This window comes from Thamnophis elegans, chromosome 7 (assembly GCF_009769535.1).
Source record: "Thamnophis elegans isolate rThaEle1 chromosome 7, rThaEle1.pri, whole genome shotgun sequence".
NCBI classification, from domain to species: domain Eukaryota; kingdom Metazoa; phylum Chordata; class Lepidosauria; order Squamata; family Colubridae; genus Thamnophis; species Thamnophis elegans.
Genome location: NC_045547.1, coordinates 33,728,296 through 33,741,507, shown reverse-complemented (window position 1 = coordinate 33,741,507; position 13,212 = coordinate 33,728,296). Strand labels below are relative to the sequence as shown.

Below are 13,212 nucleotides of genomic sequence, written 5' to 3'. Positions count from 1 at the left end.
AGTTCTCAGAATGTGGTGTTTTTATTTGTATTCTGTTGGATTTTAACAGCCGTGAGTCTATGAACTAGATGCTATTGGTGCAAACAAAAACTAGTATATTAATACCTCTCACTGAAATTCTGGTACGACTTAGGCATCCCTGATCCAATTCTTTCTACTCTTGGTTTTGGATATTTTTCACCTTGTATATGCTACTTGTTTAAAATCTCTGCACATATTTTCAATAATATCCAAGGATAAGACTCTCAAAGCCATTTCAATACCTCCCCTCTTCTTTTATTTTCTTCATTGTTAAGTTGTCTTACAGATCATTGTCTTGCTGAAATATCTAGTCTCTTTCCAGCTTCAGTTTCCTCACTGAATGTGGGAATTTGTAAGTAAGTGTATATAAAGTGTGTAATTTCAGATTTGCAACAAGTTGTATTTAATTTTGTACCATATAGAATGAAATATACAATTTGTCAGGAGACCTAATAGTTTATGTACAAGATGTGATAGAACTGAAATACAATAATATCAAGTTTCAAAGTGAGACTACTCAAACTGCCTTCATTTACAAATCCTTTGCTAATGAATAGCTAACAATCAAGCACTAAAACTGAGAGCCAAATGTGCAAGTACATGCATCCTTCAGAAATATATACAAAAGAGCGGGGTCTTGCCTGGGAGCCAGACAGCTATAAAGTTCAGAATAAAAACTTAACATGAGTTTAGAAACACCTAATCTACAACAGTCCCAAGAGTCAAATGCCAGGGTGGTTACCGAGCCAGTTCAGGACAAGGACCTGAGATTCAGGAGACAGATCTGGATCAAAGGACATAGAAAATCTGATCTAAGTTTGGTGAGTTCCCAGCAAAGAGGCCAACCTGGTGATTGTTCTTCATTGACTCAGATGCAAGTGTAGCTCATTTATAGGCATTTGTGACTTTGCTTCTAAAGGAGCTGCGCTGTTCAGCTTTCCAAAGCATCCAATAAGCTCTACTCCTGCATATTATCTGCCAAGATTAGTCTCAATTGATTGTTTGGGAACTCCTGAGGCTGACAATGTGTTGAATCAGGCTACTCGTTGTATAAAACTGGAGTAATAATGGCACTGGTCCATTTTGTTTCTCCATTGATCTTTAGATCAATAGGGGCTTCAACAGGATGTGGGTTCTGGAAAATCCAGACCATTTAGGAATACATCCAATTTGATAAGGCTTGAAGGGCAGACCAACTTGATGTCCCACACACTGATAAGGGGGAATGATGCCATGAAATGCAATTTCTGGCCTGATGGCCTGAATATGATAGCAGAGAATTGTGACTCCCCAAATAACCCTCTTGGTCCAGAACGGAAAATAAACTGAGGATATGCCCTATTAACTAAATGACAATTTGGGATAAAGTAGTGGCCATGAAATTCTGAGCTGATCATATTAGAAGAAGCTTGCTATGAATATTCTTTGAGCCCTTCAGATGTACTGAAAAAATGATAATTCTCAATTGTATGGTTTGGAATAAGAGCATAATAGCTTTGGCTGCACATTCTGGTTATATGTGTGATGTCAAGAAAAAACACAAAAGCAGTATGTCAAGGAGCAGAGTTAAATCATAGTATTTATAGTAGAATCTTCAACGTTATTTCTTATGCCCAAGGCTTGATTTATTAAACAACATGCCTAACATTTCAAAAAATAATATTTGTGATTATCCATTGCATACTTCTGATAATGAGAGAAAACTGTATTATGGATCAGAATTAGAAGAAACTATAGAAAATAGAATTTTGAAGGATATATTTAACCACCAAGAATGAAGTATTAGTCACTTCTCCATCCTAAAATTGGTGTCATTAGGCCTTCTATCAGTATTTATGTTCTTTAAAGCTAGTTGCTATTTGTGATTCAGTACTTTTTTAAAGAAAAAACTAAATAATTCTCATATATGGTGTCTTATATCATTTTACAGTAATCCAAACAAGAGTCAATGTGTCGTCGCAGTCCATTAATATATTCACATCTGCCCTTCTATTGCAGTTTAGGATTTGAATCCCTTTACAAACCGTGGTTAAATATTACTGTTTTGCCATACCTACTTTTGGGGAGATTCCATAATACTTAAATTTATAGTAATTAAACCAATGACATTAATTAATGATATTCTAGGCCAATGCTTTTCAAATGAATGGTTCAAGTGAGTAACATGCAAATAATTGTAATACATAAAATAATAAATGCTCTTGTGGTATATTTACTATTTTTGCTGTATAGACAGACTTTGTGAAATGTTCTTCTGCTTCTCAAACAACAAGTGTAGATATATTTTTCACTGATTAATATTTTTCAAAGATTGATCTTGATTGAACAGTTACAATGCTGGTCTTCATAGCAATGCTGAAGTGACAAGCATGATTTCTTGAGTCACTTAGAAATTTGCAAAATTAAAAATACCTGGTTGGGCAAGTTTTATTGCATTATTCAACATAAAAGCTTGAGCTGTTTGATGTTTGACTCACTGTAGCTGAACAGTCAAAGTCCTTTGTGAGGAGATGGGTGCTAATGTTTGCTACTCAAAATTTTCAAACTGAGAAGAGGAAATTTTGGTTGAGAGGATTTTAAACTTACAGGATTGTTCAATAATAATTGAACTCTTAAAATAATATGCAAGGCAAGCATATTTGGGCTCTTAAATGTTGAATTGTGGTGTGTGTCCACTTGATCCACTGTGAAACCAGATTAAAGATTTCAAAAATAGTAGCCTTGTGGAAGAAGATCCGCCAATTTTAAATCAGATTTATAGTTATTGAGCCCACATTTGATATAATCACTGTTTTGCAGATATAAAAAGATTTCACTGTTTGTGATTTTATTATGTTGCCGTTTAGTTTTTTTTATTGTTGTGATTGGATTTTATGTAATTGAATCTTTGGGATGACATACAGATGTAAAATTAATAAAGACAAATTTAATATTTTTATATTGTAGCCTGTTTTATATCATCTGACTTAATTATTGTTTGTCATCTGTAGATGATCCTTCATTAAGATATTTATAAGTGATAGTTTTATAATTTGCTTGCTGCAGCCACTTGCTGTAACCTATATTGCAGAGAGCTATCAAATTGTAATTTTTGAGTATATTTGTCTTCAGCCACCTTCTTGTGCCAAGCAGGTGTACACATAAATGAGTTCATAAAATGATTTGTGAGAAATAATTGATAAATTTGATAAATTACAATTATTTCTTCTCCATATGTCTCTCTACAGGATGCTCTTTAAAGAAAGCCGAAGTGTTCATCATCATCTCACATCTGCTCCGTGAGTATAATATCAATATGTTTGTGTGTGTGTGTGTGTGTGTGCACGCGTGCACGTACACTTTTTCCTGTTTATCTGCAATTCTGTAATCATGATTGTCTTAATAATTTATGTTTATTACAGTGGTTATTATTGTTCAGGTTGTTATTCCATTGGTAATAGAAATTCAACATTCTAATGTATTAGACTTATTCTTGACATTTCTAAAATATGAATTTTGCAAACAGGTAGTATTACAATACATTTCCTTAAACATGAAATTATGCTTTAATATGAAAATAACTTCTAGAGCAAGTAGTTATCTAATCATTTAATATTAAACATATAACATTGCTATTCAGTTGTAAGAAAGTAATACTGATTTTTTTACGTTTTAAAAATCATAAAAGACCCACTTGTCAGAAGATTTCCACACATCGCAAGATACTGTATTTCAATCAATTGCTTCTAGATAATTACGCATATTCTTACACACAATTATATTTGTGGAGGGTCCTGCTGCTGTAGAGTTGTTATATATGAAAAGCAGACATATAAAGTTCCTCTCTAGTGGTTTGCTTTCCTTCATGCTGTATTTACTCAAAGTCCAGCAAGATAAAAAGACTTAGTTTACCTATTTGAATATTCTCAATAATATCATTGATAATATGGAATAATTTTTTAGGGAAAGGCCATTAATCTCCAGGGCATATACTGTTTCCTCTGAAGATTGTCTGTCTTATTTTCAGAAGCATTTCCAATTATTTTGAAAATAATTCTGGGTATAATCTGGTATAATGCTTGTGGTTCAAAGTGTCACCAATTCTGCAAGAATCACCTGGTAAAAATCCTGAATTTAAATAAGCTGTTTCACATGCTGTTTCAGTGTGCATATTCTAGATTTAATTAGCTTTTTATCTAGTAATAAAATTATACAGTAAATTTTCAATTAGACCTAGTGCTGGAATAAAAATAATTATCTTTGTGCTATCCTCTTTAGGCAAAGAAAAAGGTGATTCTGGCACCTAAACCCAAAGGAAAGGTAAGTAATTAATTACTTATAAATGAAGAAATAATACTATGAGATATACTAAATAAAGCAGCATTTCAATGAAGTATTTTATTGTAGCTGCTTTGCTTGATTGCTGTGGGCCACCCAGAATCAGTGATAGTTGAGTAGTATACAAGAATAATAAATTATTATAATGTTTGGGTAGGATTTGGCATTTTTGTTCACCTGTTGAGGTCCTTTCCAAGGACCTAGAATAGCTGTACAGTAATCAACTCTACCAGAGTATTTATATCATTGTGATTTTCTATATGCTGACAAGTGCATGGTGGCTTTATTTTATTTTAGAAGCTAGAAAATAAGTTGTTATCTGTTCACAAAATATAAAATCACAGCTTCCAGTTCTTTTGCTGGTGTTGGCCTTCATATGCATCAAGTTCTTCCCAAGGACCAATAATAATAAATTATGTTGAAGTAATCTAAACTTAGATTCACAGTCTAAGGCTATGAAAACTTAATAATTCAAGTCCTAACCAAGGACCTAAAAATTATTAAGGTAGCATCTAAGAATATAGGCAGTTCCAATAAAAGTGATTTTATTTGTAAAACTAGAATATTGAGATTAATAAATGCTATATTTCCAGATATTGAGAAAACCTGTAAAGAAACCTCCTGCGCCCTCTCAGCGAAAATGGAGCTCAGAGGGGAGGCGCGCGGCCCTCCCAGACTCCGTTTTTGCTGGCAGAGGCATTGTGGGCTGGTCCTCTGCTGTGTCCATGCCAGCCCCGCACGCCAGATCAATTCCGTGAGCCTTGAGTTTGACACCCCTGATCTAAAGTAAACAAATAAGGACATGAATTTAAAAATCAAAGAAACATATAGTAGATTCTAAGCCATTTCGTCACTACCAATTTTTCCTCTGGTGCAGGCATTTCTATTTTAATTACGTTATTTTTTGCAAAACTCTTCTTAGTTGATGGAAAAGCATTTTAGGGAATGAATTGTGGGATGGATTAAGATTGAATAGATGCTTTGGAATTGGGATGAATAATCTATAGCCCTCCAGATGTTGCTGAACTATAATTGAGCCAGGGTGGCACAGTGGTTAGAGTGCAGTCCTACAGGCTACTTTTGCTGACTGCCAGCTGACTGCAATTTGGCAGTTCAAATCTCACCAGGTTCAAAGTTGACTCAGCCTTCCATTCTTCTGAAGTGGATAAAATGAGAACCCAAATTATGGGGGCACTATGCTAACTCTAAACCATGTAGAGCGGGCTCTAAAGCATTGCAAAGTGGTATATAAGTCTAAATGATGTTGCTATTACTGTATGCTTCACCATTGGCCATAGTGGCTGGGGTTGTTGGGTACTACAGTTTAGCAACATGTGGGAAGTCATAGGCTTTTATTTTTTGGTTTACACCTGCACAATTTTAAATTTTAACACACACACAAACACACACACACAAACACACACCAGATTTAGAATATTAGGTATACCTAAAGTAAAATGTCATTTGTTGCACCCCTTGCTATTTTATTTTAATGGATATTTGATGTAAATAACATGAAAACTGTATATGTGTCATATTAAAAATATGAATCTTTATTATCATTGAAATAAAATCAGCTCAGACTGATCAAGTCATATACTTGCTTTAACTTTTTTTTTTAATTTGCTTTTTGCCTGACAAAGATTTTTCTACTTGGAATAACCATATCCAACAGATCTAACCAAGAAACAGATTTTAAAATATATGTTCTGTTTTCTTTCTTCTTCTTCTTCTTCTCTCCATAGAATCCTTTGCTTTATAAATAGCTGTTTCCAATAAAGGAAAATATTAACTCAGGGTTGAAATAAGGAATCTTGGTATTCGTTGAGCTTGGTTGTTTTCTTGCAGATATTTTATTAGGTAACCTCATCAGTGCTAGCAGAATTCAAAAACAAATTCATTTTTCTCACTTTCTTTTTACACTAGGACTCCTAGTCCAAAGAAGGAGCAGAGAGTATGTCCCCCTTTTACTTCAGCTTGTGTTCCTGCTTCAAGTACTAGCACACCTATCAATGCTGTAACCAGCTTTATTCCAGCTCCAGAGACAATTTGCTTAGATGACTCACTGGATGAAGATCTGTCATTTAATCCGCCTTCACTGGATTCTGTTTCTGATGCTCTGGCTGCTATTAATAATGGGGTCAAGAGTTCTTCTGCTATGTCCACTGTAGACACATCTGCTTCAAGACCTCGGGTAGGGCTAAGAGAAGAGAAGTTAGCAAGCATAATGAGCAAATTACCTCTGTCATCCTCAAAAAAAATAGAGGCTGTTCAAACACAACATTCATCAAGTCTTATAGCTGGACACACAGGACCAGTACCAAAGAAATCCAGGATTTGCTTCAGACTGGTATCTCTTCAGGCCTTATTGCTGGATCTTCAATTCAAAATCCCAAGGTTTCCTTGGAACCATTGCCAGCCAAGCTTCTGCAGCAAGGGTTACAGCGATCAAGTCAAATACAAGCTGCTTCTTCCCAGACCCATATTTCTTCCTCCTGCAAAGGGCAAGCTGCAGCTTCTCCTACTCACAAAGGCCAAAGGATACAGTTATGCTTGTAACCTCCTCAGAAGTCCAAAGCTGTGGTCCTCAACAGTACAAGTAGCAAAAGTTCACCAGCAGCCCACTGCCCAACAAAAATATGTGTCTCCTCTGCAAGTTACTATTAGTAAATCTCAAACCAATCCAGTGGTAAAATTAAGTAGCAATCCCAAACTTTCCTGTTCTTCCCCAGTAACCAAGACTCAGCATATAAACCAGTATGTATACCGCCTTCCTTTGTCTAATGCCACCTCTGGGAGTTCCAAATGGTTTCACCCCTTGTGCTCGGACAACATTCCTGCACCTCTACCTCTAGTAATTATTTGGCCAAGGCCATGGTATCACACGTTTCTGCCCAGGGTTTCAAGCCTCCTTTCTCCATGGGTACCCTCTCCTAAACCAGCTGTCTCTCCCAAACCCTCAGCACCCAAGCCTTCTGTAACATCCAAACCTATGCATCCCCTTAAATTGCCCTCGTCTAAATCCCCCTCTACAATCAAGCCCACATCATCGTCTAGTTCTTCCAGCCCAAGTACACTAGTATCCCAGAACAGCCACTCCAACAACAATTCCCTTCATAAACAGTCAGTGGAGTAAGTGTCAACCGACCAATCTTCCACAATTAATTTACTTTCCTCTAACCGAACCTCAGGCTTTCAACCAGCAAAGAATCCTCAAGCCCCTTCTAAATTATCCAGTTCCTCTGCCTCTGCAACTGCTGGCAAAAATAACATAAGTGGAGTTGGATTGAATGTACCTATCAATAGGGGAAGCAGCTTAAATGCAAGTGGGACTAGTAGAACTAATCCCTCTGGAGCAGCAGGAAGTGGAGCACAGGGTGCTACTAAACAGTTATCAACTCCACATAGACCATCTTCTGCCTCAGGGTCTACAGTTATACCAGCCAGTGTACAGGTATGTACTGAATCTGAAACTGAACTTAAGATATAAATATACTGTACATATGAACTATTAAATTGTGAACTGTAGTAATGAATGCAAATGTGTGTACATTTGGAAATAGGTCCACTCAGTGTAGTAGGATTTACTTCAAGAGAAATATTGAATCCTAGATGTCTGTTTTGATGCAGTTACACATTTAAGCTACAGTTTGTTAAACAGGTTACAGTGACCAGATTCATACATAACAGTGGTCCATAATGGTGAGGTTTGTATATAACATTAAGGCAAAAACTTTTTAAAAACCACTAAGGATTACTCATAAATATGAAGCAGGTTGTGTTTACTAATAGGAGTTCCTATAGCTCCTAGAAGATGGAATTTATTAAAATCAACTTTATTTATAGTGTATGATAACTTATACTCTAAGATTTAATACATAAAGACAAAATTAATTTCTAGTATATTCATTTATATCTTAAGACTTTTTTACTGTGACTGTTATAAATTGTGCAGAGTAAATTACTAGAAAAGCAAAAATTTGAATGCAATAATTTAGATGGATGAATACTTTATTTACAGAATAAGCCTAACCCTTTGAAAATTACAGCTGCTTAAGAAAAGTTGTTTGGCTGGTAAACCTATCACTTTTTTTAATGCTTAAACTGAGCTTTTCTTTTCATTTCTTTCCTTCCCTATCTAGTTAACCACTTCTTGCCTCATTCCTATCTAGTTTCCTTAGCTTGTGTTCACTTTCATTCATTTTCTTGGAGCTATTCCTCCACTTCAACCTAACTCTTCTTGATATTTCTCCTTTCCATGTTTCTGGGAGACTTTTAAAGGAATGTATGTGTTCTTCTTTGTGTGTGTAAATAGGATATTTGAGTTTTGAGTAAAAATAAAAACACTCTTGAGTCAAACTTGACTCAGTAAATAAGTACACAAACACATCCATGCAACTTTTTTGGCAATATTATGGAAATGATCTACCACTGCCTTCACAAAATTGTTAGTTGACCAAGCAATCCTAAAGCACTTTTGTTGAATAACAATATTTAGCATACTTGCTTTGAATCAAAATACTTTCTCTTTGCTTATCCAAGATTTGCTAAGTTTTCTCCTACTTCTCACAGTCAATGGGGATATTTATAACTCTCTTCAAGCCCATAGGAGGACAGAAGGCATGTGCTGACCCAAAGAAGTGCTTTGTAATTAGTGTTGGCAGTCACCGAGCACTTAAGTGCTAATCTACTCTAGTCAAGCTTTATACCAGGACAGAGCAATACATGTCAGGTCTTCAGACACTTAACCCTTTCGCAGTTGGCTAACTTGGTAGAAGACTCTCAGGTATGACAGTTAAAGTAGAATATTATAGATAAGAATTAAATGTGTTAGTGTATACAACAATGATTTGTCTTTTACAGTGTGAAGAAATCAAAGCCTTTATATGGTGGGGCATTCTAGAATATAAACACTAGATTTTTCTTCCTGCCTTCTGAGTTTCATGGCTATTTGGACATAGGTGAAATATTTATGTGTAGCTCTCTCTTTTCAGCCCTTACGACATTCCTCTCTATTTCTTCTTCCTATTCTCTCTGAAGTGAAACCCTTTCTTGGTCTTGAATGTATTGTGCCCATCTTCTGTTTCTTCAACACTTGAAGTATATGAGATTTCCAATCCCTCCTTCCATCCTATGAGTTCAGCTAGAAGTAGAATTTGCATTTCTTCCTTAGTTGCAGCTGTCAAGATCCCCCTCTTTTAAATGCTTGCATTTCCCCTCCACCATTCATTCAGCTGAACATCTCAGTTCATCACATGGTAGCTGATTATTCATGTCTTGGTTCTTGAAAAAAGACTCAAAACTTGGGTAAAGTAGCTTTTCCATTGCAGATTAGATTGAATCTATATAGGAATCAAAACACTTTTGCTAAGTTTTCTCCTACATCTCACAGTCAATGGGGATATTTTATAACTCTCTTCAAGCCCATAGGAGGACAGAAGGCATGTGCTGACCCAAAGAAGTGCTTTGTAATTAAGTGTTGGCAGTCACCGAGCACTTAAGTTCTAATCTACTCTTAGCTATGGAATTTCTCACGTGAATTTGGGTACAGTTCTCCCATGCCCCAAAAAGTGGAGAACAAGGGGTTCCCTGAAGATTGTCTATCTAATCCTGCACTTATGAACCCTGTTTTTGCTGAATTTGATCAGTCAAGGAAAGACTTTCTGTTCTGCCCTTAGGAGTCTGAGACTTAGGACTAGCTAGATATCAAGGAAGGGGCACTGACGTTTTCTGGGTGGAGAATGGAGTTTGGAGGGTCATAAGGTAAGAATATTCTAGCTTACATGATAAAATAGTCCAACACTAGAAATTCAAAGGTGCATTTTCTAGCTTAGAAAAGGGATTGCATTTATGAAAGAACCTAAGACCTCTATGCACTTGATCAGTGTAGAGAGCAGGATCCTTTGAGTAAATCAATAAATCTCCTAGATGCAGAATTAAAGCGCCGGTCCCCACAAAAAACTTATGAGAAATGTGGTTCATAATTTTCATGAAGATCAGTGACTCATTAACCAGTCTGAAGGCTACTGTAGAATTCACATTTTTTTCTGTTCTCAAAGTGGTGAGAATAGAACAAAACAGAATAGAACAGAACAGAAGTGCTGGCCCAAGGGGGGGAAAGTCTTTGTGTCTAGTTGTCTTAGCATGCAATTGCCCTATTGCAACGTCCTGAGGGGAGGAGTTCAAACAGTTTATGTCCAAGATGTGAGTGGTCTGTAGATATTTCTCAGCCCTCCTCCTGACCCGCTGATGATACAGATCTCCTGTGGAAGCCAGGCTGGTTGCAATTGTTCTTTCTGTAGTCTTAAGTATCATTTGGAGTCTTTACCTGTCCTGTTTGATTGTTGTACAAACCAAACAGTTATCGAAATACATATAATAGATTCAACAATTCCTCTGTAAAACCTATATCAAAAGCTTCTGGGGCAGTCTGAACTTCCTGGGTTGATCCAAGGAAGTATATTCTTTATTATGCCTTTCTAATGGTGGTTCTAGAGTTAAGTGTCCATTTTACATCCTGGGAGATTATAGAACCCCAAAACATGAAGGACTCTGCTTATATTGTGGTGTCAAATATAGTAAGGCAGGTGTCCCCAACTTCTGGGCTGTGGCCTGCTACCAGGACTAGTTGGGAATCAGGCTGCTGAAGTGGCAGGCAAGCACGCAATGCTTCATTTGCTCATGCATGGGATTTAGGTTGTGGTGTGTGAAACCATTTCTACCCTGCTGTCAAAGCCAGTTACAGAACCAAAAGGTTGGGGACTCCTGTAGTAAGAGGTGGTAGAATAGAAGGGCTACTCCTAAAAGCCATTCTCATCTCCACAGTTTTAAGCTATTCAACTCCAGATTGTTCTAGCTTCACCACAGGGCCAGTTCCCATCTATATGTAGATGTCTCAAATGAGGGGAGTGATTGTTGTATCATCTGCAAATTCAGTACTTTAACAGAGGAATCCCAAGAAATGCAGTCATTGGTATAAAGCAAGAAGAGCAAGATGTAGTGCGGTTCCATCATCTGCAGATCTACTGTATTTATTCAGTAGGCAAATTGCAGAGAGTCTAACAGTGATCCGTGATGACCTTCCCGTGGGTTAGCGCTAATCTCTCAGGTCTTCATAACTACAGATGTTAGAGCAACCAGCCTGTAGTCATTTAACCCCAATCAAGATGAAGGAAGGAAAAACTATTGTGGAGCTTAAAAGGTTTACAATTAATAGTGTCTCTAAGTCCACACCACAAAATTTCTGTAGTACTGTGACAGTCTTACACCAGCAGATATTAACATAGAAGCAGATTCCTCCTTCTTTTTTACCGGATGTCTCTGTAACTCAGTCTGCTCTTTGACTCTAAAACCTTGTGTTTTAACTCCTTTCTTCACATCCTGGACATAAACTGTTTCAACTCCTCTCCTCAGGACAACATTGCATGCCAAAACAACTAGACACAGGGACAGTTTTTCCCCTCATTTCCCTCTGCTGAACACTTACCATATTTTTCAGAGTATAAGAGGACACCTTTTTCCCTCAAAAAAGAGGGTTAAATCTGGGTGTGTCTTATACACTGAATATAGCATTTTGGCCTCCCGAAACCCCACCCCTTTGCAAAAATGGCTGTGCATAGCCTTTAGGAGGCTTCCAGAGTGCTCCTGGGGGATGGGGAGGGCAGAAATGGGAAAACGGGCCATTTTTTGCTCGTTTTTGCCCCCCCCCCCCCAGCACTCTATAAGCCTCCTAAGACTATACATGCTGGGCCATTTGTTGGCTCGTTTGGGGTCCAGCCCCCAGGAGCACTCTACAAGCCTCCTAAAGCTATGCATGCCTTTTGTGTGACCAAAAATGAGCCCGTTTTTTGCAAAAAAATGAATCGTTTTGACGGAGGTCTGCCGAGTGCAAAATCTTTTTTTAAAAATTTGCCTCTTCAAATTTCACTCTGGTACGTCTTAGACTCCGAAAAATATGTAATTCTCACAACACTGTCTTTTGTCGAAGGATATTTACCCATTGTTGTATGGCTGTAGTATTATTATTATCCTTCCCATTACTACTGCCTCTTCTTGGTATTATGATATTACTCTGTTGCTTTTGCCTGTACACAGAGTTTTGCACTGGAGATGAATTCCTTGTGTGTCTAATCATACTTGGCAAATAAACTGTTTTGTTCTGTTCTATTCTCCATAGTCTCACTGAGCCAAGTTTCTGTAAAGGAGAGAATGTCTGAGTTAGAAAAAATTAGGTTCCTATTTAGAGGGAGAAGTTCATCCATTGACAAACCTACATTCATTATTGAATGGTAGATTTGTTAGATGAAGCAATGGAGTAGAATCCTAACCCCTCCTCCTCAGTCTCATACCAGTATGCTTCCTCTCTTTCACTTCCTTTATATTCTCCAGCTACTGAAGAGAACTGTTGCTTCTCTGATCATAATATCCACATAACTTCTTTCTGCATTTGCAGAGACGGGAGAAACCAGAGGAAGAATATTCTTAGAAAGTTGTTGATGTTCAGAAGCTCATTTTTGGTGTATGTAGTCCATAATGAGTTACAGAAATAAAAAGAATGTAAAAAATATTAGCATTTCACCAAGGCTGCCATCAATGGCGCCATGGTTGAGGATCTGAATGAATCCTGAAGATACATTTGACAATGAAGGCAGATTAATATGCATGATATTTTTTTTAATGCAAGTTAGATTGTACACCCTGTCGGTTTAATTTTGGTAAAATATACTTTCTTCAGACATACCAAGGGTTGGGAAATGTGGTAAAAAACGTAGAACTCCTAATTGTTGCTCGGTTCAAGAATCAGTAACTGTGGACTTCGTGTAGAGACCTATTTTTCCTGAAAGAAAAAGTTAGGATTATCGAATTAGCTAAGGC

The 13,212-nt window shown here is 37.0% G+C and overlaps 1 protein-coding gene across 1 annotated transcript in view; it reads left to right on the top strand.

The window, feature by feature from the left end:
- UBN2 (ubinuclein 2) overlaps positions 1-13,212 on the top strand; it is a 60,308-nt gene that overhangs the window by 31,033 nt on the left and 16,063 nt on the right. The window contains 9 exon segments of the mRNA XM_032222077.1: positions 3,249-3,303; positions 4,279-4,320; positions 6,148-6,155; positions 6,274-6,665; positions 6,668-6,859; positions 6,862-6,921; positions 6,924-7,136; positions 7,139-7,266; positions 7,268-7,792. Of these exon segments, the coding sequence (XP_032077968.1) occupies positions 3,249-3,303; positions 4,279-4,320; positions 6,148-6,155; positions 6,274-6,665; positions 6,668-6,859; positions 6,862-6,921; positions 6,924-7,136; positions 7,139-7,266; positions 7,268-7,792 (1,615 nt within the window).